Source organism: Melanotaenia boesemani, chromosome 4, assembly GCF_017639745.1.
Source record: "Melanotaenia boesemani isolate fMelBoe1 chromosome 4, fMelBoe1.pri, whole genome shotgun sequence".
NCBI lineage: Eukaryota > Metazoa > Chordata > Actinopteri > Atheriniformes > Melanotaeniidae > Melanotaenia > Melanotaenia boesemani.
This window is the reverse complement of record NC_055685.1, coordinates 7803442-7830689: the sequence shown is the minus strand read 5'-3', so window position 1 is coordinate 7830689 and position 27248 is coordinate 7803442. Positions and strand designations below refer to the sequence as shown.

Below are 27248 nucleotides of genomic sequence, written 5' to 3'. Positions count from 1 at the left end.
TACAAAACAAAATTTATTATTCTTAAACCAAAACATAATCAAATAATTGAAAACACTAAAATAAGCACTCTGCAAAGACATGAGGAAATAAAAAAATGTTTTCTGAACTTGCCTACATATAGGGAGGGAGAGAGATTTTAACATATTAGGGGTATCGTTGGTTTTTTTTCCATTAATACAACAACAACAACAACAGGGGTCACACGCAGGCTTCACCGGAAGGACACTTCAGACTCATCTGGACTGTTCAACTGCAAAAAGAAAAAAACAATAGTGAAGAAAAATTGCACAATTTCATTTACAGGCTATCAAATGCAATTTCAAAGACTTGTGTGTTTTCATTTCTGTACGATAAAACTTTTCTTAATGCCTGTTTGATCTGGCTTGTTTCAAATGCTGCACAGGGATAATAACCTGTGAAAATTAGCCAATTTCTTACTTTTTCCAACAAGTTAGGAGCTTAGGGTGAATATTTTCATGCTTCATTTAAGTGACAATAGACATGTTTAAATGGATCCAGTGCAAGAGATGGCATCAATAACACACAAATGTTACCCCCAAAGCCTCTTTATAACCAGGATATAATTGCACATAGACACAAGAAGAGGGCCTCTTCTAGGAAGTGTCCTCAAGGAGGAAACTTACTGTAGGAGGAGATGTCAATCTCATCTGGTAGCTCTGCTACATTGACCTCGAAGCGATCCTGGACTTCGTTCAGGATCTTGGCATCGGTTTCGTCTGACACAAACGTGATGGCCAGGCCTTTAGTCCCAAACCTGCCAGCACGGGCCACCTGAGGTCAAGAGAAGACAGTTGGGACTTGCAACAGGCTGTGTGAACACAAACACACTACCAGACAAAAGTTTGGACACACATTCCCATAAGATTCATTGGGAAGGTGTATCAAAACTTTAGACTGCAGTGGATAAATGCATGTGGTCATTTTCTTACAAGCTGTAGAGTTAAATGCAGTTTTCATTGCATATATAAAAAACAAACTGACTCTGTGAAGGTATGTGTCAGAATCCTCTGGCATGTCGTAGTTAAAAACAATGTTGACTCGTTCAATATCCATGCCACGGCCGAACAGGTTGGTTGCCACCAGGATCCGCCTCTGGAAGTCTTTAAACTGCTGGTACCGGGAAAGCCTGGCCGAGTACAGGAACAATTACGTTAGTTAGAGATTACATTACCAATCTACAGTTTTAGCTCAAGAACAACAAATTACTGCACAGTGAGGAGAGCATCACAACACACTGATCAATCTGAAGAACAGCATCTACCTCTCCTCCTGGGCCATGCCCCGGTGGATAGCAATAGCCGGGAAGTTCTGCTCCACCAGCAGCTGGGACAGAGCAACGCAGCGATTCACAGACTTCACAAAGATCACCACCTGTCAGAAAAACAAAGGAAACGCTTTATTCCTAAATATTCTCAGATGTGTTAAGGAGGGTTGGGAAGGGAAAGCTGCTTCACTCCTGAGTAAGATTAAGAGCCATTACTCTAAAGGAAGAAATATTAACTTGAAATTTAATAATAAAACATAGAAAATTAGAGAGGTTGCAAATTACTTTTTTTTTGGTAGAGTTTTAAAAATATTATGACTGCAATGTAATCAAGTACGTCATGTTCAATGAGGGCCAGCTCTACCTGGTTGAACTCCAGCACATCGAGGAGGTCGAACAGCTTTCGGTTCTTCTCGCTGTCCTTCAACTTGCAGTAATACTGCTGTAAGCCATGAAGGGTCAGCTTGGTCTCATCATCCACAAACACTTCCATTGGCTGCACAACGAGGGAGAGGAGGAGCACCATTAGTCTCGCTCACATCAACACTGCTCTATGGACCACATCAGAAGTGTAAAAGCATGAAAACTGAAGTTAAGAATCTATGATATCTTCCACACTGTAGCACAGCTACGAGGCCCTGCTGCTCTGACCGAGCCAGATCCGCTGAAGATGTTTATTCTGACCCCCTGAAAAGACCACTTGTGTCACGATCCACCACGAATGTCCAACAGCTAAAGGAGGCTTGATGAGAAGCACTACATTATCCCTCACACTGCTGCATGGTCAGCACACAGGAAGAATCTTTACTTTTCATAGATTATTAATAAAATGAAATGTTCAGGGGGCAGCCGTTGTCTCAATGGGAGAAAAGGTCTTAGGTGCACAATTAAATAAAAATTTTGCACAGTGAGAAAAGATGCACTGCTTTCCAAGAATGGAGCAGCAGCCGGATGCATCTGCGTCACATTTTAATGAGAACTCTGCTGCTTTCCATCATCAACCGAGACGGAAATCTTACCGCTGTGATTGGTTCATTTGACATGTGGCCAGCTTTAAGTCCTTCCCACGCTGTCTAAACCTTCCCTCTCGATGGATTTACTTATAATACTCCGTTAAACCACAGAAGTCTTTTTCCAAAGTATCTGAGCTAAATAAATGAGAAATTTTCCTAAAAATGATTGAATGGCTGAATCTTCTGCTCTCTGACTACATCTCATTATAGAAGACTTCCATTCACTACCGCTTTGGTCAACACTAAGCAGCATGCTTGTTATGTTGACATAATTATAACAAGGCTAAATGTTATGAGTAAAATCTAATCTAATTATATAAAGACAAAGTTTTAGCTTTGGCATCCATCAGTGTCAGTAGTTTGGTGGTGATGGTGACAGAGTCCATTTTTCAGAAGCACATTAGATGTGGGCGTGAAATAATCATCATGGAAAAGAGTGAAAAATGCTTTTAATGATAATGATACCTAAATAAAACATTAGTGGTAATGTGACAAGTATCTAACTATAACACTATGCATCTCATGTCTAGAAGGGCTACAGCAGAACCCTATAAAATGTTTTCTTTTTTCCAGATTCTGTCTTTTTCCCCAATTTCTTTTCCTGAGTTTTGTGGTTTATTATGTGACCTCATTTTTTCCCAGGGAATGTGGTCTAATCATGTGTTGGGTGTATAAAATTTATCCTGACCCATTTTTTTTTCCATTTTAAGGTTTTTTTTTTCTTTTTACTGGAAAGGGGGTCGGAGGTATTCTAACCTGGGCTGGCCGTACTGAGATGCTGTAGCCTCTGTTTATGAGCCAGCAGCTTAACCAGCCATTAACATCTAGTTTTTTTTTTTTGTTGTTTTTATTTGTTAAAAGAAAAAAATAAAGGAAAATAGTCTTTTATATCAGTAGTTTTATCAACAAGGATTGTTCAGCAGCACAAACAGTTTGATGGGGGCTGCTCTGGTTTCTGCAGACGCTCCTCCTTGGTTGTCAGCCAGAATAGTATATTGTCAGCCAAATGCTTCACAAGAAACGAATTATTTCTAGAGCTACATTCTGCTGAATTTCTAAACTTTTCTAAACAACTAACTTAGGTGGCCTGCAGTGCAGGGCCTTCTTAGCCACTGCTGAACATATGGGGTAAAACTTGAGCTCCATCAGTGGAGGTGATGTCACCTACGGAGACTGCAGCGGTCAAACTGGTCACATTTTTCAATTTCATTTATGTTTCCACATCACAGTAATCTCAGGGTCCTACTGTAGACATAAATAAAAATGAGAAAAAAAGACTTCTAGCCATCTTGTTTTAACAGACTCAATCACACACTGGAATATAAACCTGTACAAACCTGAATGGATCTTTTAACAACTACTGGGATCTTCTCTGTGAACTTGTTCACAAGTAAAATTTATCTACTCAGTTATAACTTAACTATGTTCACAGAGTGATCGACATCTAAACCTACATTTACATCAAAATGAGCCGCTTGTGTCTTTGCAAAGAGGCCATAGCTTGCAACATTAGATGATAACTCACATCCTGCATGAACTTGCGGCAGACAGGCCGGATCTCCTTGCTCAGAGTTGCGCTGAACATCATAACTTGCTTCTCGTGAGGCGTCAGTCTGAATATTTCCTGGACGTCACGCCTCATGTCTGTGGGAAAGCCAAATGTACTCGTTAGCCACTGTTCTTAGATGCAAATCCTGTTTGAGTTCAGGTTTGTACTAAAACCAACCCCACGTTGTCATCATCGACATATGTTGAAATGTCTCACTGACAATTCAGTTTTATTTCTGACTTTTCTTTATCTTCTTACTCACCCAACTGCTCCAACATCTTATCACACTCGTCGAGCACAAAGTGTTTGATGTTTTTCACGCTGAGGGTCTTGTTACGAATGAGTGCCAGAGTACGTCCTGGGGTTCCTACAACAATGTGGGGGCAGTTCTTCTTCAGGACTTCCTCGTCTTTCTTAATGGCCAGGCCACCAAAGAACACAGAGACCTTGACAGTGGGCATGTACTTGGAGAAGCGCTCATACTCTTTACTAATCTGGAAGGCCAACTCTCGTGTGTGACACATCACAAGGACAGACACCTGGGGGACAAAAAAACTGTGGTGTTATAAAAGGGACACACACACAGGAGAGACTCCACCTGGAGTTTATATGATTTCATATCTGAGTACTTGATAAACTAGAGATTTTACAGCTAAGGGCAAAAATAAGAACGTACAGACAATAGTTAACATCGCTCAATATACAGATATAGGAAGGAGGCAAATGGCTCAGCATGGTTAAGATTTTCAGACCGTGTAAAGACAAACTCACCTGCCCGTCCACTGGTTCTATCTGCTGCAAAGTGGCTAGTACAAACACAGCTGTCTTGCCCATACCAGACTTGGCCTGACACAGGATATCCATGCCTAGGATCGCTTGAGGAATGCACTCATGTTGAACTACAAACAAAGCAAATGTTAGCAACAAGTTAGTGAAACAGTAAAAAGTACTTTTAGCCTAATTTAAGTCCTTTTCAGATATAGCATGCCTTAAAACCGCTGCTTTCTCATCAAACCATCCAAAGGATTTGCCAGTTAATGGTTAGATATTCATGTCATGAGACTTTAGCATGTGATAACAAGATAAGAGAGAATGCATTACAGTTAACTGCATTTTCGACTTAGAATAATTTCATGTTATTTACATCGGTAACCAGTACATTTTCCCATTTTGATTTTTATTTATATTTTTGCTTTATTTTCTTTTCTCTAACTTCTCTCAAGAAAACTGTATTCTACATATCTTTGACTCATTTCCAGTTTTGTATTACCTAAATGTGTGGGCCATCCAAAGAAAGACAACAGAAATGTAAAGTCCTGAATGCCCTGGCTCTGTAAAGCCCATGCAACAATTAAGGCTATAAGAGTTTCCAGGGCCTACACAAATTACTAACACATATAAGGGACACACAGACTTTGACTCTGCAGTATGACCCATGTTGATCTTGTCCTTTGTGACCATATTTGCCTGTTAGTGAGCAAGTATGTATTATTTCAGTTGCCTCCAGGCTAATCTGTCCTGCTCAGGTTTTAATAATTTAAAAAACTGGATGTTTTTTTTTTTTTTTCTTTTTTAATTATGTCCACGAACGTCAAGTAAATCAAAATTGCACGTTACCTTCTGAAGGATGCTCAAACCCACAGTCAACAATGGCACGGAGCAGTTCTGGTTTGAGGAGAAAATCTCTGAAGCCTGAGCTGTGGATGGAGACATAGGAGCCCTTAACCTCCTTCTTGCTTGCTGGGGTACCACTCTCTGGCAGCCCCTGGGGCTCATCATCATCCTCATAGTCCAGAAGTTCATTATCAACATCATTCTCTGCCATCTGGATTAAGGGAGAAAACAAACAAACAAAACGAAAAATTAAGGAGAGTGAAGTGGTTAAGCCTAAACTATTTCATATCAATAGTAAAACTGACAGGCAGAAACCTGATATGGTACTAGTTTGATGGTCAAAGGATCCAAATTCTATGCAGTTGTATAAATAAGCTGACAGCAAATTAGCTTGGTTAACATTAGCGGGCCCTAGTAGACAAAGTCAATCATATTCAAAGAAGATAAAGCTAATTTCATCTTCTGTGTGTTCAGTGATTAATGACTTGATTGATGCATATGTTGTGTTTAACTACTACTACTCGATCATTAAGTCAAAATTAGACCATATCGTTTTGAGACGCCACTGATAAAACTCACTAACAATGGAGTCCTCCGTCATTTAAACTGGCTGCTTAGCTAGCTAGCAGGGGGCGAGCATTATGCCTGCGTAACTAATGTGTCCAACATTAGATCGTTGTATGTGTGTTTGTCAAGTAGACGAATGGCAAGAAACAAAATTCCCCACTCCAACCAAAGCTTAACAGCAGCATAAAAGTTAATGTTATCACAAACAGAAATGGCTTACGTTAGCGTGCCTAGCATGGTAGCTAGCGAAGCAACTCTTAAATAAATAAGGGAAAACACGTATACAGTCGCAAAGTAATCAAACATCTCCCACATTATTTAAAACTAAACACATTTACGCACTTCCAATTGTGTAGTGGAAGGTACAAAGATACTTTAAATTTACCGTGAGTCTTTATTCAGATGTCAGCGTGAAACTATCGTGCTAGCAAGCGTGCACTAACGTATGCTGCGTTCACGTACACCTGGAAAATGTGCAACTTCCAACGCTGGGTCAAAAGAATTGTCATGAAAACAGCGCACTGCATATTCTGATCGATTAAACCCTAAATAAACCACAACAAACTTTGGTCATTTGCTGTTTTTAAGTGAATTGTTCGTGTTCGTTTGAGCATTTTGTTGTATTTTTGTTACTTCAATCGATCAAATTTATTAAAGCCGCAAAAATTTCTCTTAATCATAAAAAAACATGTTTCAATGCCACGTAGGCTACATTTCTTCTTATTTCTTCTAGTCTTTGGCAAACAGATTTTGTTTTCGAGAACTTTATTTGCATATTTAAATTGTACAAAAATAGTAATTCATCTTTTCAAGAAGCATAAGTAGCTTGTCTGCTATTTAAAAGAAAAAAAGTTTTAAAAAGAGGAAACTTATGCCAGTGGATTAAAAAAAATTCCACCAGAAAGTTTATAACATTGATTTTCTTTTTCGGAATTTACATTTATGAGCGTGAAATTTAGCCAGAAAATTGATATATTAATTAAGAATTACAATTAAGTTTGGTGGAGGCCAAACAAAACCTGTTTCCAGTATAAATTGAAATTGATTGATACAACAGATGAAATCATCGAAATGTTGCCCAGTTTGGAGTGAGAACAGAGCCAAAATAAATGAGTGACGGTTTCAGAAGAATGTTCACAAAAAGTACACAAAACATCAATATCTGATTAAAATCTTTTTCAGAAACTTTTCGAGGGGTAAAATCCATATAGAAGTTTGAAGTACACTTCTTTAACTGTTAGAGACAAGACAATGAATTGGTAGGAGCCAGAGCCTCCTCCACGTCACATCATCCACAAACTGATTGCAGTGTGAAATGGCACATGGAAAGGAAATCTCTCTGTTATTTCAACAGGGTTGAAAGTTTAAACATTGATTTGGTGCATTGCAGCCATAAATTTCACGCACGAGCGAAGTAATGCCACTCAACTTGTCGTACAAACACTTAAAGGCATCAGGAGCATTTGGTGCCAGTGCCGTTGGTTCGAACGATTGTTACACCAGCGCAACCGGCTCTGAGTGGAGTAGGCGGAGTCTATCCGTCTTCATAACTAAAGCGTATTTACTGTGACTCGTACCGTGTGGAAAATACTTGTAAAGGGATCATTTTGTTAATTCTGACAAACACCATGTTTTTGGACAGTACATGAGTAATATTTTTTAAGTTTTTTTTGTTCACTCCTTTTTTGTAACTTTATTCAAAACAATAACCATAACAGAACAGGGCATACAACAAGCAGAAACACAAAGGAGCAACATGGATGAAATCTAAATAAATAAAAATAGCTTCAGTATACAATAACAGTATGCCAGGGGATTATTAAAAAATTAACGGAAAGTATAGTTATTATTAAGGTTTTTTGTTGTTTGTTTGTTTGTTTTGGTTTGGTTTTTTTAAGTGATTATTAAGGTAAACCAATTAGGTAAATCAATTAGACACTGAGGTAGGTTTTCAGATCAGCCTTAAACTGAGGCGTATTGGGTTTTGCATTAGACCACTTATATTTATGAATATAAAATTTTAAGCGTAGAATCAAAAAGTTTAAACAAGTGAGTTTTTTTATCATTATAATAATAACATCCTTACATTGTAACCTTATTTTATTACCACAATATAGTTCAAATAAATGTTCAGTTTAAGTCCAAAAAAATTAACATAAATACAGTCTTAAGAGATGTGATATTATTTCGCTAAGTGTTGTACAGAGGGTACAAGATTCATCAAAATCATTTCTATGTTTTTAATAAATTGGTGTGTTAGTAATGCAGTTAGTAGTCCCCAGGACTCGACTTGTGACTCGGGGAGACAGAGCTTTTTCCTCAGCAGCCCCTAAATTCTGGAATGGTCTCCCTCTGTCTGTGAGGTCTGCCAGAGCCCTGAATGAATTTAAATCTCTTTTTAAAACCCATCTTTTTATATTGGCTTTTAACTTCAAAGAGCATGATCATTGGGCCAGGCTTTGTACTATCTTTTCCCTTTTATTGTTTATTTTGCATTGTTATTTTACCTGTGCATCACTTTAAGTACCCCTTGGTATGTGAAAGTGCTATATAAGTAAAGAATGATTTGATTTGATAAATACTTACTTTAAGTCCATATCAATGACCAATTAATATTCATAAAGGTACAATATTTAATGTTTTATTTTAACTTCTGTAATAATGGATTACATTCTGAGCTGGTTTAGATCTGCTATGAATGTTTTAAAACTTGTGTTTTTAGTAGAACTTATCTGTCTTTTAGCTAGAGCTCTCCCACTACGTAGAGTGACATAAGCAAATACCAGATGTAACCAAGAATCATCAGTTAGATATCAGTCAGGCCTGTTGGATTAGAGGCACGGCTCAATTCGGTAAAGATCTGTAATTTGTTCAGACTCTTTATTGGCCAGTATTCAGGACAATCATTCAGAAGGTAGACCAGATGTCCAAATAGAAATTGAACAAACATTATACAGAATTCATAGGTTGGGTGTAACAGTGATATTTCTTTGGGTGCCAGCTCACATAGAGGTCAGGGGAAATGAATGGGCAGAGGGCGAAGCAATATGCGATGTAATAAAACCTTGATATGTTACACTACATTACAGTCATTTAGCAGATGCTATACAGAGGCTGTATAAAAGAACAGTGGGAGAAGGGAGGAGGGCAGTCAGGAAACGGGAGATACAACAGGGTACTGTCCAGGCTAAGGTTGGGAAATACTGGACTAAATAATAGGCTACTCTTTATATAATGGGCAAGTATGACAGTGGTAAATGTATGTTTTGTAATGAAAATGAAACCATAGAACATGTTCTGATGAGGTATAAAAAATGTGAGGCAGAAAGGAGGAAGATGGACAAAAGAATTTGAACTTAGATTTCCAGATATATTACAGAATAGTGCAGGTGATATCCATCATAAAATGTCATTTAGTTTTCTAATAACAGGTCTAATCCAGAATATATGTATATATATCATTCCGCTTGATGGCAGTAATGCACCACTTAACGTTGTTTGCTACCACCAAAAAAAAAAAAAAAAAAACACCTGGAGAAGAAGGAGCTCCAATTCATCTGTGATTGTGCTCGCGTCACTGTTCTGCCATGGAGGACCTTGCAAAGCGTTACCTTGCAGCGCGTTATCAACAGTCTTGCGAGCTAGACTGGCTTGCATCAGGCATTACGGCTGCTGTGAACCCGCCGGCTGACCAGCAAGTTGGTGGGGATGTCCGTGTTCGCTTTGGTCCGTGTGACAATGCTGCCGTTTTCGCCCAACTTGTTCCTCCAAGCGGGGTAGGCCTACTTCCTTGCATCTTTCGAACCTGTAATATGGCTCCATTCTGCAATGATGCCGTGAAAAGATCAGAGGTGGACATTAACGCATTAGCCCTGGCTGGGATAATCTCAGCTATGAGGTTCGAGAGAAACAAGGGTAACCTTGTGAAGCAGCAGTTGATTGCTGAATGCCTTGTTCCCAATTACTCGATTGATAAGTGCATGCAGCCCGCCGATGCGCAAGCTGAGGTGAACCGTTTAACTGCTGATCCTGCCAACTTCCAGAATGAGCGATGGTTTGTTGAGGTCATTACACGAATGCCTACAAATAACGGCGTCGTGGCAGGTGTTTGGAACCTGCAGAACCACGAATGGATGGACAATGTCACTGGAGACGCTCGACTGGAGTTCTTCGCCAGCATTGTGGCTCATCCAGCATGTCGCGAGCGTGACCGCTACCTGTACTGCGTGTTCATCCTTTTGATCTCCTTTGCCACAATCGGCCTGCTGAGCCATGCCAAACAGCAGCGCATCATGGACAAGCTGCGCCCCCTGATGCCTGACCTTGTGGGAATGTACCAAGCGGACGACGTGCGCTTGACATTCATAAACTTTGCCGAATTCCTCCATGATTGGGATGTAAATGTCATCTTACAACGCATGCTTACGAAGGTGCCTGTTGCTGCCACACGCCTACGGGAGCTCCTGAGCCAGGCGACCGGCTCCAACGTCACTGCTCTGGACATCATAGTTGAGGCCATCCATAAACATCCAGATTTTCCTTGGATTAAGATAAGACGTTTGTACCGATACCAGTGGGATGCAGTAATAAAGGCATCCCGCCGCATTGATAGCCGTATTTACTACGGATTCTGTTATGAGCTTGGTGCCCCGAAGGCAACTCATTTCAGAGAATTCACATGGGTTGGCTATGAGCTACTTACTGCCTTCGGGAATACCAAATACCAGAATTATCGTGGCATTGCACCTGATGAGAAGCATGCGCAGTTAATCGCTGACATGATTAAGGTGTACAAGGAGTCCCAGGATGAACCAGATCGCGCTGGGGAAGAACTGAATTTGCTTGAGGAGCCAAAGGGACAGTGTGCCAGTGTTGTGCCGAAAAAAGCACCCCTGCCATAAACAGCACCCCTCTCACGAGGAGTGCAGTTGAAGCCACTCGCATGTGAACTGCATGTAAATGTGCATACTGCTCATATATGTATACCGCTATAAAAGAAATATTTGTTCCTTCTGAAAAAACAAACATTAGTTCAGCAGTGGCTCTTGCCCTTTAAAAAAAATGTCGTATTTGGAATTCCTGCCAAATATTTTTTGCTGCAGCAGCTTTATGATCAGCAGACAAAAAGGAAAATGAAGCAGCAGATTTCATTCTTTAGGCTACTTATTTAACAGGGACAGAGCGAATTAAACCAAGTCTAGATTTAACCAAAAGGCTAGTTTTCATCTGTTGTCCCAGGCTGGATATTTCAAGGGAGAAACCTCAAATTGGGAGAGAAAAGTTATCAATCTAAAAGTATTAATGAGACAAATAAAAAAGTTATTAAAAAACAGACATCCTCCATTTTTGTCTCAGATGCAGTGCAGTGATAAATAAATCCCAGAGAACACTGACTTCTGAAAAAACTTTTCCCGGTGATGTTTCTCACTGTAAGCCCTAATAAGATCACAGAACTCAAATTATTTTGTAACAGATTACACACAAAAAAATTTGTGTTTTTAAGTGTTGTAAGTTTACATAAAATAAAACAGTTGCCTTAAATTGTCTTATAAATATTGATATTCCACAACTTATAATTAGGGAGTAATTCAACCAAAAACTTTTAATATTTTTAACTCAAAGTCTGGGGGTGATGCAATCAAAATTGAGTTTAAACTTAAAAACTGATGCTGGCCCACTGCACAAATATAATCAGCTAATAATGTAAAAAAAAAAAAAACATGAACTCAACACCACAGTGACAATTTAACACCTTTTTTTATTCAACACGATGTGCTTTTCAAAAGGCACAAATTACAGGAGCTCAGTAAAAACAAAGTTTTCATGAATTAAAACAAAAGCAAAAGATTCAAGCAAACCAAAATGTATTTTAAAGTAAGTGTTAATAGTGCCATAGTGCTCATTGCTACAGAAGGTAGATTCAGTATTGTAGGTATACATCTCACATTATTCAGTAAACACTGGTAAAAACTCACAAAGGATTTTAAGCATGATCGATCCTACAGCAATGACAACATTTAGAATGTGGAGCCCTTTAACGCTGTAAACTGTTTTTGCACTCACTGCACTTTGAAAGCTGCAACTCACTTTAAAAAATAAAACATTCAAATAAAGCTTTAGCTTCTACTGTGATGTACTTAAACTGGCAACATAATCGTAGTGCATCAAGTTAGTGTGGAAGAAATTTTACTTATTATACTGTATATATAATATTATAATCACACCTATAATTACTGCCTTTACTATATTGATGTTACAACCTCACCTGGCCAGGGCTGGTAGGCCTCCTGCAGCTCATCTCAGATTCTCCACACCTGGTCCTGATCTGCTCACCATAATCAAGCCCAATCAGTCACACCTGTCTCCTGGTCCTCATATACACCAGCACCTCAGTCACTCCCTGTCGAACCTTAATCCTATGCTCACCAAGGACTCACTCCCTGTCTGTTCCTGGCTTTCCTCGTCCCCCGTCACCTTCTCCATTGTCACTACTAGTATGATCCTTACTCTGAATTTATGGTGATCAATAAAGTATCGTTAACCTGCCTATGTCTCCGTGGAGTCCCTGTGTAACAATTCATTTATAAATTGTATTTACACTGATTGTTACTATATTTATATTTTTACTCATGCTTTTATTCACTTTTAAGGTTTATTCTCTTCATATACATGCTCTGTTAAAAGTTCACTACGAGGGTAAGAGGACCTTTATCTGGTCCTTCCTCAGACCCTTAGTCAGACTGGTTCTGGTGGAGACACAACTATGTGAGGTTGTTTTGATGCCAGCTCTTGGAGTTGTGTGTCCACCCAAAGTCTTCAGGAAGGAGGATTCTTTCAACAGAAATGTATATCTATTGTTTTTCCTCTTGCCTCCTCGGAGTCTCTCTCGACTTCACGCGAGTCGGGACGACCACTCTCATTACTTGCAAGTAATTCTGTATTCAATACTTCTCCTGTAAATATACCTTATATACTTTTACTCGTTCCAGACTCTTGGTAATTTTTCTACAACAGTAGGCATTAGGCAACAGCACATTAAACATGTAAAGTGCATGAATGGAACAGCAATTTTCCAAAAGTTATTCAGTGCATAAACTTTGACTAGGCAATATGTCAATTTTATGATATTTATATATTAACAATTAACGTATTAAATGTGAGGTAGAAGAGGCAAACAGTGCTGCATTCATTATAATTATTTAGGCTTAGAACTGAGTGGAAATATAAAGTAGAAGTAAGAAAAATAATGCATATTATCATTATGTTTTACTAATATTTACTAATATGTGATTCATTATGCTTTGTACCAGTCATTCTGTTTTAAGTATTAAGATTTAGAAAAAGTACTCAGCAGATTTCTTTGTGCATGTATTTGCTGGTTTATGCTTGGGAATCAAGGTCGAGCTGTGGATAAGAAGAAAAGACATGATTGGGTAAGAAAGAAGACCACAGCATCCTTGACTCTTATCTTTAGTGAAAAAATACTGTGATGTGAGACTTGTTTCATTCTGGGAAGGACTTGGGATAAACCTCCTTTTATAATGTCTTGTGATGTGTGGAACATTTCAGTGTGTGTATCATACAACAAATGATTACGTTTGTAAAGAGTGGGAAAATAACAAAAAACTTTAATACTCAGTTTAACAAATAGTCCATTCTAAGAAATTCACTCATAGAACAAATCCTTCTTTAGTGATACACATAACGTTTTAGATAAATATGAATTTAAGCTTGAGTTTCTTTGGGTACTGTAGGTCTAGTGCAGCGCTACTCAACTCGGTCCAACGAGGGCCGCAATCCAGCAGGTCTTCCATGTATCCCTGCACCAACACACCTGAGTCAAATTAGGTGGCTCTAACAGCCAATCAGGTTCTACACAATAACTCATTAATTTGACTCAGGTGTGTTGGTACAGGAATACATGAAAAACCTGCTGGATCGCGGCCCTCGTAGGACCGAATTGAGTAGCCCTGGTCTAGTGCATAGATGTACCCAAAGGTCAGGAGAAATGAGTCAGCCAGATTCGCAGGACCACACAAGTATTTCATCCCCCACAACAGTTCAGAGGCTCTCAAGGCTGAAGAGGGCTGCATCAGGAGCGTCATCCGACTGTCAGGAGAGCCAGTGAGTCTGTGAGGTCTGAACCATCTGCTGAGTACAAAACGCATATAATACAAAGATGAGTTCAGCCCTCAAGAACACAAATCATACTAATGACATCTAGAAGTGACATTACAGTCACTTATCACTTTGCACTTAGACTGCAACTAAGCTACACGTTTAAACCATTTTCTATACATAATCTAATATGTTAATTTCACACCTGCCTGTTAGCATTTAGTGGAATGATTTATACTTGCCTTTTCATATATGTATTTGCTACATGTCAGTTTGCAAAATAACTCAAGTAAATTTTATAAACAGGTCCTGGTTCTCCTTGAGTTATTTGAGTGATGTCATACTGTATGTTTAGGTTGAATGTACAGGTAAAAGGATTGATCGTGAGGCCACAGGGCTTGAAGAACTTGGAGGCATCTTCACGCAGGAACACAGGGAGCACAAGAAGTACAAGAGCCCATCTCATACTTACATCACGTTATTCCTAGATGGACAAAAAATATCCATAACAATAGTAATTACACAAATGTATACCAAACGCTTCAAATATTTTTTTAAGCTACCTCTTTTTGATGGAATACATCTTTCAAGATGTCTGAGATGACAATATTGTCTTCATGGCGTATTCACTTAACCTCAGGTCACAGTCTCAAGATATGACACCTTCTTTTTTATTACACACAAGGCATCTTACAGTTGTCTGCAAATAATTTGTTAATTATCTGTTTCTGAATCATGCAAAGTTAAAATTCACTTGAAGGTCATTACTCCTCATGAGCTTGGCTAGCTCATCTGCTATGTTGCCAGTCTAAGTAAGGTGATGAGTTTAGGTGTGTCTGTCCAGGGAGTTAATCCACATACCTGGATTAAGGGAAAGCCGGGTTTATCTTAATAACTTTGGCCCATTTAAGCCAGAGTTCCATTCCATCAACGTGGCTTATTTGAATGCCCGCTGAATAACCATGGTAACTCATGCACCAGAACTAGCCTGCTCGGGGGCAGGCTAGTTCTGGAACATGGTATTCATTAAAACTAATTAATACCTTATTAAACCCCCTCCACAATTTCATGAACACCCAACCTCCACTGCCTCTGGTTGGCTAACAGTAAAACTGGGATCAGCTGAGCCCTGTCCATAGCCAGGCCTAGGGTATTTAAAGAGCGAGAAAGAGAAAGCTGATCTAAAGAGATGGACGGAGAAAGATATAGATAGAGACAAGGTTCCTTTTTGGTTACCATGGCCTGGTCTTTTAGTAAAGTCCCTGCAGAGGGCGCACGCTTAATTCAAAGCGCATTCAGCTTAACATGTTCTGAACAAATACATTTCTTTAAAGGCTACCTCCCACTCTGAAATATGTTCTTGTACTTTATTTTCATCTGTTCCCAGGTACGCTTTTGACAGATTGCTTCTGTTGAGATGTAACAGTGCAGAAATAATGAGGGTCGCACATACGCACGCACGCACACACACAAACATATGATAATTACAAAGATTATGCATATTGATTATGGGGTTACTAATAAATTGAGCAGGGCCAGTACATACAGAGACAATTCAGTCTGCTTTATGTAAACTGATTTATAACACAAGAGGAGACAATAAATAACTGAGGACAGTGAAATCAACAACTGACAGCAGTGACGTGTGGTCAGGAGAGGCGTCATGATAAAAAAGACAAAAAAGTAAATAAAATAAATATTAATATTTTCCACTGATCTGTGTTAAAAATGCATTTTCAGTATGACTCTACACAAAAATCGCTGAATTTGAGGATTTCCTGACAGAAATCCAGGTGAGGCAGTGGCGAGCTGTGCCTCCTCTGACCGCGTGATCTAATGCGTGGTCATTATAACTCGTGCTCGGGGTCATTATCAAATAACATTCTGGTTTTCACAGCTTTTGAATTTGTGCAAATTTTTGAGGATTTCATGTACATGTTGACATAACACAGGAAAACTGATATATTTGGTTTTAGCTTAGCAAATTCACTACAATGTATATGAAATTTAGCAAGTAGAATAAGGAGGCTAGTGACAAATCTTATTTTGTAAGGGAGGTGATCATTAAAGCAGCCAAATAGAACATATTCAATCTTCATCTTAACTTGACACTCCAGTTTTCTGTTGAGGTACAAATTAACATCTTTCCAGAAAATTTGACAATAAGGGCAATCCCAAAAAAGATGACATATAGATTCATCTGCTTGCTGACAGAAAGAATATACATGCTCCAAATTGATATTAAATCTTGCCAAGGAGGTATTAACTGGATAACACCTGTGGAGAATTTTCAGAGATACTTCTCGCGCTTTGTTGGTAATAAAGAATTGTCTGGGTAATGACCAGACCTTCTTCCAGTTTATATCAGGATACTCATTATTCCAAACAAAAACAGATGCAGGCTTACATCTGAGATCTCTTTGAATTAATTCTCTTATACATTTGTTATTGGTTTTTTTTTTTTGCTAAGAAAGGGCTCAGAGTTCCCAATAAATTGTTCTGGAAGAGTATTAGGTGGAGCCGCTCTAAATGCAGATGAGACTAGATGTTTGCTGCCTGAGGGAATAGGATCAATAACGATGGCATATTCTCTGGGAGTAACAGGAAATTTGAATTGTTCTAGAAATTCATAATATGTAAATAAGTGACCATTCCTGTTAAGTAACTGACTAACGAGCAAAATGTCTCTTTCCATGTTTTAAAATACAATGACTTATGCTTAAAACAGATGTCCTGATTATTCCAAATGTAATAAGACTGTGGGGTAAAGTTATGCTTGTACACTAGGGACCAGGAAAGAAGTATTTGCTTATGAAAGTTGGACAATTTAATGGGTATTTTATCTATGTTGTAATTGCACCTTTAAAAAAAATTAAGGCCTCCTAAGGCTTCAAAAACATGATGGGAGAATAATACCTTTTAACCCATTTTATTTTAAAGGAGGAATGCAATGTGTAAAAGTCTAAAGCGTTAAAACCACCAGAATTTAGTTTATTAATCATAACATTCTTGCGGATTTGATGAGCTTTTCTTTTCCAAATGAAATTAAAAAAGGTTTTATCCACAGTAGAGCACACATCTTTGGGGACATCCAATGCAGAACTGGCATACACGAGTCTGGACAACCCTTCCGCCTTGGGCAGCAGGACACGACCGGTTATAGTAAGATCTCTCTGGATCCACAAATCAAATCTTTGTTTTAGAGTCGCTACTAACGGGTTAAAATTTTCGCCACTCCTAAATTTTTATTCTTTGATAATAGTAACTGCCTGGTATCTAACTTTAGATCTTAAAGGGATACCTGCCATTTCTGTTTCATTGCACAGTTTTATGGGAAACAATTCACATTTGGATAAATTAAGTTTAAGACCAGAAGCTTTGGAAAAATCATTAAGAATTTTGACTGCAATATTCACTTGGGTTTTATCTTGTAGAAAAAGGGTGGTGTCATCTGCTAGTTGCTAAGTAATAACCCTCCCTGCAACAGAAATGCCTTTCAGCTCACTATTTTTAATGCATGTGGCCAGTATTTGCGTTGGAAGTAAAAAGAGATATGGCGAAACCGGACATCCCTGACCTATTCCTCTTTTCAAATTAAACCTTTTGGTAGTTCCATGTGGTAGCTTGATTGAACTATTACCAGATGCATAAAGAGTTTTTATAGATTTTATGAACTTTTCCCCAAAACTAAACAGAGCAAGTGCTGCAAACATAAAATAATGTTCTGTAGAATCAAATGCTTAGTGAAAGTCTAAGAACAAAATAAAACTGTCATCCTGTATTAAATCTGAGTAATCTAGTATATCAAGTACCAATCTACTATTGTCAATTATATACCTGTTAGGCAAGAAACCATTCTGAGATTCGTCTATAATATCAGATAGAACTACTTTTAGTTTTTCAGAATTTTGTAGTCATTGTTTAATAGGATAACGGGACAACTGAATCACTTTCTTGGATAAAGCAGAAGTCTGCATCAAAATTTTTTGCATAAAGAAAAAAAACATCAGCATTAGGCAAAACATAATAAAGACAGTGCCAAGGCCCACTAGGATGGCAGTGATTATACAGAAAATAATCCCTGAAATGACTATCCTGTGTTTTGGGGTTGAAGTGGAAGGAGCTGGATAATATGCATTTATGCATATTTGCCACTTCTAATCCTGGCTGGGGTCTGAGTCAAAGGATGAATCAACAGCCTGTCTGTGGGACGCAGAGACAGGCAGGTCTATTTTCCTCGCTACAATATCTCTGGAGACGTTTCCTATTTTGTCCAGAGTAAACTGATTTCATAACTGGGAGACAAGAGCTGCAGCTATTAGACAGTGTGGAACAAGTGGGCAGAGCAACTTCCTCTGCTCTGTAACCCAGGCCCTAATGTCACTGTGGAGGAAAGGCTAGTGGCATTCAGAGGTCACTGCCCATTTAGGCAATATATGCCCTCCAAACCAGCTAAATGGGGCATAAAAATCTGGGCAACAACATAACATATATATGAATATAAATAAATACTGTATTTTTAATATAGTGCTATTGGTTTACAAACACAGCAGTTAGCATACAGGTAGTGGGGCTTGTGACCATACTTGGGCATATGCACCATCTCCAGACACAGAACACCCTCTGTCTCTCTAGACTTTAAATTTAAAATCACATATGCGCATCCTGACAGTAACACAGTTGTTTCGTACTGGACAGAGCCGCTTTGGCAGCAGTTCACTCATTAAACCTTACGACACAAGCTTGTGCTGATGTCATTGATTGGTTTCTTCATGTCATACATTGCTGTTATATCAGTAGGAGTCCAGCTCCATCCTGTGCTGCCTGGATTTCTTTATTTTCAGCCCCAGGATTAAAGTAATTGACCTTTTGCAAGTTTTGCAGAACAGCTTTAAGGTTCCAACAGTCCTGGCCTCATCAGGGCACGGTCACAGGATTTTTGGGTGCTCTGCCTTCTTGTTGGCAGCAAATTGTTTGTGAATTGTTGAGTGGCACCTATTTAGATCAGCCTTGATCCAGTAATATCTCAATAGCTTGAAATTCTGCAAACTTTTAATGGGTGTTCTTTAGGTTCAAGCTTGAGAAGCTGCAGTATCCTAATTTGTCCACTTGAGGGAACTAAGGTATTTGTATATTGAACATGAATGGCAGACGATCTCAGTCATCCCCAAATACCAGCTAATGGCTACAAGAATGATAAAGAAGATCAACATAATTAAACTTAAAGATATTATGTTATCAAATGACCATTTTTATTTTCTCTGCTGTTTTTTTAGAATCACATATACGATGCAGGTCAACTGTATGTGGGCATGAGTGTGAGGACACAGTTAAATATATTTTAAATCCCATGTCCAGTTAGCGTTTTAATCCATAGTTTCATCAAGGATGGATACTGTTTGTGCACAAAGGTCACCTAACAGAGAGAGAGAAAAAAGCAGCTTAGATATGCCGTCTAATTTAAAATCACAGTATCATTTTGTGTTAAAATTAATTAATTAATCCATTTTTATCTCATACCATAGCGTCACATAAAGCTGCATTCACTGTACCTCAGATGTCAATTTTCAGCTGCAAATTCTCATCAGCAGTTACATTATTCACCTAGAATCAATACTGCGTTCTCCCACACCTCCTCCTGCTAGTCAATATCGACGAAGTTAAACATTAGGTGAAAACGTACGTTTGCCTATTAAGAAAAATGACTTTTTCCCACCCTCATTTACTGACTCCACCTTTGCAACATGGCTCACAAAGGGCATCAAATTTGTCTCTGACTTGAATGTAGATGGCGAATTTGGATCTTTTACAGAACTTTCCCATTGATTTAATATACCAAATTCATAATTGTTTAGATACTTCTAACTTCAACATTTTTTAAAAAAAAACATACAATTTTAAGATCTCCCAAACACCGATATTATTGACAGTGTTTTATCATTACCTCCACACAACAAAGGGATCATTTGCATCCTTTATAAATGCATATCTGATGTTTTTCACATTCCCGTTTGGATGTTAGGAGGCTCTGGGAAAGAGACCTTGAATCAACCATTACAGATGATCAGTGAGACACTGTACTGAACTTAATTCCCTGGTCATCCCCCTGTGTTAGCCACAGTTTGACAATTCCAGGTAGAGCACACATCTGACCATGGCAGACCTCTTGAAGGTTTTTCCAGGCTCAGATGACTCCTGTCCTCGATGCAATATCCAACCTGCAGACTATTTGCATGTGTTCTGGTCTGGCCAGAGACTTAACACACAATATTTTCTGGCATATTCTGAGATTTTAAATCTAATATTTCCCCTGATCCAAGGTGTGTTGTATTAAGACTTACCTCTGACTCCTGCCCTCCAAGAGGAAATATCACAGTGGTCATAGCTTTTACATCAATGATAACGAAGCACCTCATTCAAATCAAATCAAATTTGTTTTATAGAGCACTTTTCATGCACAAAGCCACACAAAGTGCTGTACATATTACAGCCTTCACACATCAAGGAATAGGACAAAAATAAAAAGGCACAATCACACACAAACTCACACACATACAAACAAAGTGCATGTACACTCCGCCCTCCCACCCATTCTCCTCTACTGGAAGGATCAGAAACTTCCTTCTTTACAACAGTTGGTCAGAGATATTATGTAGGCTACTTCCTAAAACTTTAAAAAATCTGATATACCCTGAGAGGTTCCTACCATAAATTCAAGAAGATTTGGGCCTCTTTTCTCAACTATTATGACGGAACAACACTGTCCCTAGACAAAACTGCAAGGGTAAGCAGTCCCCACTCCCTTCTTTTTCACTTTCTTTCCACTTATTTATTTATTTTTGTCTAGTTGTTTTATCACTACTTTATAGTCATATGGTCCAATTTAACTTGCACAGCTCTTCTTAATTTACTGAGCATTATATAACCACTTGTAGACTGTAAACATTGTTCTCTGCAATTATTTATTATCTCTAATAATCTCTGTTGAGCTTGGGGATATAAGGGAATTTGGGTGGGTAGTCGGGTGGGTGGGGTTATGCTGTTTAAAAGGTAATTACAGGATTTATACTACGAGACTTATTACTATCTAGACTTACTGTCTGCTGACTTATACTCTCATGGACTTGTTGCCCACATGTTCTAAATCTGGTAGTGTTTCTATTTTTATTTAATTATTTTCCTCCTGTTTTCTTCACATTTCTTTGCTCATAAGCTCTGTCTTTGGGTTACCTTGTGAAAATACAATAATGAGGTAATGCTGTACCACTATTTCACCTCATATTGAAAGTAATTGGAGTCCAAATTTATGTTTGCATGGTAGTAAATGTTACACTTGTCTTAAATAAGGGATAATCCATATAAAAGAAGAATGGAGCCAAGTGACTCACTCCTCCTAAAACTGACTTCTGTGAACAGAAGCAAAAAGACGCGACTAGAAAGGGAGCTGTTGTGTTTTATCGCTGTTTTATTTTGGCCAAAGCATGTCAAAGATATTTCATTACGACCTCATGACACTGTATCAACTTAAATAAAAATATAAAATGGCATAATTTGTTTTTGACAATATCTTTTTTGTCCAATATTTTCACTTTCACACATTCATTTTTATCAATCAACAATTAATAATAAGACTTTACTATGACAACTTAGTTACATCAGTATAATATTTAAAAAAAAAACTCAGAATGACTTCTGCCTTTAAAATAGTTCTTTACTTTATTAAGCCATCAGAATGTAAAAGAGTTATAATACTTTACTCTGCATTACTCCACTTACTGTTTCTCTGTTAAAGACTCTATGTTGTCTGTATCTTCTGTGTCCCTCTGCAATGTTTTAAATGTTTTATTTAAAGCCCTTCAATTTTTTGTCTACATGAGATGTGCTATATAAATAAACCTGCCTTGCCTTGTAGAAATAAGTGGCTTCCTGGAAGATCATAAAATTATTATTATTGGAAATTTCAGTTGTAAAATATTTCTTATGTGTGCCTGTTTTAACCAGTTCAAGTTGGGAACTAGCCATCTAGGACTGGGAATAAGAAAGATAAAGATGCAGTGCTTTTTTTCTTAAAAAGCTCCCTCTGTTTGTTTCCTACTTAATTTTTATAATTCTTTTCTTTTTAAAATTTTGTTACAGCTTGCAATGTAAATGGATGTGAGGAAAAAAGTTATTAAATAACATCAATACAATGAAAGAAGAAAATTAAATAAAGAAGGTTAATCTACATGTAATCTGATATAATCTCTATATTTAAACCTGTTGTGAAAAGCCAAGAGTCTGAAACACCAATAATCAAGAAGAGGCACAGCTAAGCTACCTACACCATGATAACCAATAAATGAATGAATAAATATGTACAGTCTGCACACATCACTTTTAGTACTTTTATTTATTTACTTCATTTTAAATAAGCTTTTGTTTTTAGTTGTTTTTTCTATTTTTTTATTTTACTTAACCAATTTGAACTTTTTTTTTTTTGTCAATCTTTTTGATTAATGACCTTCAAAATCCATTTAAATTAAAGATTATAATGCAAAAACAGTATAGAAAGAAGTTAATTGTACTTCTAGATTCAACTTTTGGTTCATACAGTAACTTATTTTGAGTCTTACTGCAGGAAATAAAGTATATACATGTTCAGTAATGGACGTTTGTGATAAGATTCTATGCACATACAAAGCATCAGCATATGATATTTTAATAGTCTTGTCACCTACACATTAATACAAGGATAATTTTACTAACGTGTGCTGTATATCTTTTTCATTCGCTTATTACATAAATAAAGTATCATTTAGTCCATGGACGTTTACAGTCCATTTTACACAGCAAGTGCACACCAACTGCTGGAAATAGCAGTAAACTAAACCAGAGTCTAAAGCTTCTTAATACATAACTGTTTTATAGCATAATCAGTCACAATATTCGTAAGTGACTTAAACCATTGACTGATTTAAATTATTACAAATAACATGTTTGTCACATAATTGATTATTTAGTTGCCATACAGACATAAATCCATTTAAATGACACGGCTGTGACACCTGCGGGGCCTGCCTACCAGCAGAATAAAGCCCAGCACTGATTGGCTCTGACTTTTGTCCTTCTACGTAGATCCGAAAGTTCGGCCATGCTATTGGTTTGTGAGATGTCAATCATTCCCTGATCTGCAATCTGATTTGTTCGCTCCACCTCGTGCTCAGCCACAGACAGAACGCCAGTCATTCTGGACGATATATTGTAATGATTGATGCGATCGTTTATACCACATCCCTTTTTAACCACTGGTTAACACATACCACTATTATGATGCTTTTAGCAGTGGCCTCGAGACGTATTTTTCACAGCTAACTCGGCTCAGCCGAACAACCCTCCCCGCGCGCAGGGGCTCGCGACCAGCTGTGTGACGCGGCGCTGCCTCCCGGTTGAACAGCGGCAGGAGGATGGCACTGCGTTGGACGGTTTCTCTGTGTTTGTCCTCGGTAGTCTGTTTTAATTAGATCTGAATTAGCTGGTAACCGATGTTTGACACTTACGACGGACTGCTGTGGTGGGGACGATACGCGTGCAGCTGTAGCTATGGAAAGGGAGTGCAGGTAAGAAAGATATATTTAAAAGGATTCTTCGTTTCTTGTTAAAGGGATCGTTTATGTTGCTGTGTTATCTCGAGGTGTCTTGACGGGCCCAGATGCCTAATAGTTTGTAACCTATCAAATTCAAACAGTGGAAACTAAACACACCCGCCATGCTCGGGTTATTATTGTTAAATTCCTATAAACAATAGCTTCATCTTCCGCTCCATTATCTCCGTGAAAAAATGTCACTGTACAACATGCCAACGGATACGCGGCCCATTCATTAGCCCATAAACCATATTTCTTGCTAAGACGTAGCACGCTGTTGTGTACATGCCATACTGTCTTTTCCTTAGCGTCCCGTCCTCATTTCAAGCAGTTACACAATCATGTTTATGTGAGAAGCTGGGACAGTTAGAGCCGCAAAGAAGCCATGATGTGTCATTTTGGCCACAGACGTTGATCCAGCCCTTCCACGAGTCGACTGCAGAGCATGCAGGCCTGTTGTTGGTCACAGCTGGTAATAAGCTGTTGTGTCCAGACGAACCGGTCCATACGATTACTGACTCTGTGGATTTGAAACCACGAGACAAGGGGTTAAAAGAGTCATCCTCAGCTCTCATGCAGAGCCGGAACACCGATGGCAGAGGCGCTGCTGCGCCGCATCAACAAACGACTCCATGCTTGTCTTTTTTTTTTTCTTTTTTTTTTTTAACGTTATTGGTCAAGACTGTTGACGCAGAGTCTGTCAGTGGGTTTGTCTTAGATTTTATTGACGTCCGAAAAGTTGGTTTCAGTATATCTTAATCCAGCTGTCTTTCCAAGTAAATCCCATCAAATGTGAACAAAAACAAAGGAGGTCAAGAAAGAAAGCCACTAAATCATGTTAGTGTGGACTCTGGATGTTTACACTTTTCATTGGGGATGTAGATTATACAATGCTTTAATTATCTCACTTTATTTGTAAGTACTCATGACTAAGAGCACAACTGTTCATGTCTCTGTATGAGATAACTGTGAAATCCACTCACTGTGCAGAAGTCATCTCATACATAAGGAAATAGGTATCAGATTTTCACATCCTGGTGACCTTGTTTTTAAGTGCCAGAGACTCAAAGCTTCTTCTTTTATCAGATTCTACTGTCATGCAAACACAAAAGACTGCATGTACTGCCTCTGTGACATGTGAGCAGACTTCTTTTCCAGGTTAGCCTTCTCCTCTGCACTAACCACTGCCTCATTATTCCTCTATGTAATAGAGCGGTGAGCCGAAAGGCCCCATTCAGTCTTTTGGATAAACAATCTCTATGTAATAGATGTATGTGTGTGTGAGTACATTTAAATGAGTGCTTAACTTTGTAACCTCTAACAAGAAGGGATACTGTCTTCCAGGTTTGTCATTTTTGCCTGCTCCTGTCCGTCTTTTTCATTATGTGCCACTGTATTTGGTTGCAGTGACAGGGATGTCTGGATCAAAACATGAGTCACATACAAACCTGGCCTGAGCCTTTATGGGGCCCCAAGCAGAATTGATTTGGGATCCCCGTAGACCACCTCAGCACCACTAGTGCTTAACTTTTACTAGTGCTTGATCAGTTCTTACACTATAAATATAACACACCAATTCATTTGCATTATTTGTGGCTTGATTACCTCATGCTGGTGTCACTCTGGTTCTGGTTTTTAACTTTAATGGGGTAAAAAAAATTTAAAAAATGGTCTTGTATCAATTTACACTTTTTAATATGCTGAGTGATGTTTGCATATTGAATTTGTATTTAAAAAGAGAAAACACCAGCAGACAAGACGAGGTAGTGAGAGAAAACAAGTTAACCAGTTTAATGACTTGTTTTTAAAATTTAGAGCCGACGTACCACAGTGTGCAAAAATGGAATCTTCCATTACAAAACAGCTACAAACTGTTACCAACTAGTCCTCGACTTATTTTACAGCACTCTGCTGCACAAAACAACTGTGCATGTGCCGTTCGACAGAGGCAGCAGGAATTAAACTAGAGTATTTGCATGCAACCATGATTAGTATAAAAGTATAAAACAGTAGAAAATCGTGTTTTTGCATGTATTACCATTTTTATTGAAATGATTTAAAAAATATGTTTTTTCTTAATTATTTAAATATTTGTTTTTTTATATTAAATCAAGATATCTTGACATTTTAAACACATTAGTGGCTGCTTAGTTTTCTTGTGCCTTGGGCTGGTTTTGGCCACATATTGTTGTTTTAACTAGAAAAGACTGATTTGGACAGCATCAAGGATCAAGTATTAGGATAAAAGCTGAACAATAAAATGCAGCTTAATATATTTCCACGTTTTCATGAATTCACAGTAACTGGGATTCTCATTTGCAGCTCTTAAAATAAAGTCTTTGAGAATTACTAAGTCATTTTATAATAGCAGTGAGTAATTTAGCAAAAAATTAAAAGACTGTTCAAAGTAAGATGCAGGTTCAAATGTGGAGTAGATTTCATAAAACTAGGTGCAGGCACCTTCTCATTCCCATGAGCCATCTGTACATGAAAAAGTATTCGCATGAACAGTCTGATTGAAAAAAAACTATTTAACATAAACATGCCAATCAGAAGATTCTGATCTGATCACACTTACTCAGATCAAAAATGAATGTGGATTATGCTGATTGTTGTTCTGATCTATGTCCATGAACTTACTGAAATTCAGGTAAAAATAATACTTACAGTGCATTCCTGTTACATCAGCTGCACTCCTACATTAAATTAAATTTTTTTTAAAAAAAAGAAAAACAGAATGGAAGACATGGGACCAAAACAGAACTGGTCAGTATGTAATACAAATACTTTGTTTGACTTTGACTACCTGTATTTATGAAACCAATTAAACATTCAATCGGAATAAAACTGCTTCTTCTTTTCCGATTGGCCTTGATTGGGATGAATTTTCTATCCGATCGAGAGTGGTGGTTTAAAACTTTCCATTATCCTAGCAACAGAAAACAAATAACCATGTATACACTAATTCTAATGGTTTCTGTGCTGTTTGTTGTTTCTGCACATGTTCAAACAACATAGGTGTTTGACTGACATGATGAGTTTCAGGAAATAATTGTCTGTTTTTCTGCCTTAATGTTTAAATAAAAAGAGAGAAAAATGGCAGTAACTATGGCAGCAGAACGGACCGGGACTGTGGCAGATACGTTGATGTTGGAAACTCTGAATGAGTTAAGGATGATTGAGCAACTCGGTGGTCAAAAGGCTTTTCAACAAGTTGTTCACACGTAGATTTAAAAAGATTTGATGAAATATCTCACATTGTCTTCTTCTGAATCAGGCGACATTGCACATCAAAAACGTTATGATCATATTGAATCTTTCCACCATGTAAACACACAACTGATCGGATCAATTTAATTTTTTAGCTGGCCTCAGATGAACTTCATACTTGGGTCCTGGTTGTTTTATGTATGCTTTATTTATTGATGAGGCTGATGTTTTACCTTCTGATAACTCGGTCTGATCTAGATCTGCTAAG

At 38.1% G+C, this 27248-nt stretch overlaps 2 protein-coding genes across 3 annotated transcripts in view; one reads left to right on the top strand and one right to left on the bottom strand.

Annotated features, from left to right (window-relative positions):
• Nucleotides 1-10: 10 nt before the first annotated feature.
• Nucleotides 11-6521, bottom strand: LOC121637783 (ATP-dependent RNA helicase DDX39A). Its single transcript, XM_041982058.1, has 10 exons — nucleotides 6415-6521; nucleotides 5466-5673; nucleotides 4620-4747; nucleotides 4111-4387; nucleotides 3825-3943; nucleotides 1651-1782; nucleotides 1284-1393; nucleotides 1004-1148; nucleotides 646-793; nucleotides 11-251 (listed from the first exon to the last, which is right to left on the bottom strand). The coding sequence occupies exons 2-10, from the start codon at nucleotides 5671-5673 to the stop codon at nucleotides 235-237; spliced, it is 1284 nt and encodes a 427-aa protein (XP_041837992.1). The 5' UTR covers nucleotides 6415-6521; the 3' UTR covers nucleotides 11-234.
• A 16888-nt stretch (nucleotides 6522-23409) lies between these two features.
• The window catches only part of evi5l (ecotropic viral integration site 5 like), a 49158-nt gene continuing 45319 nt past the window's right edge, over nucleotides 23410-27248 (top strand). For both annotated transcript variants that reach the window (XM_041982052.1, XM_041982050.1), the window contains exon 1: nucleotides 23410-23743. The gene's annotated coding sequence lies outside the window, so the exon portion shown is untranslated. The remainder of the gene's footprint in view (nucleotides 23744-27248) is intronic.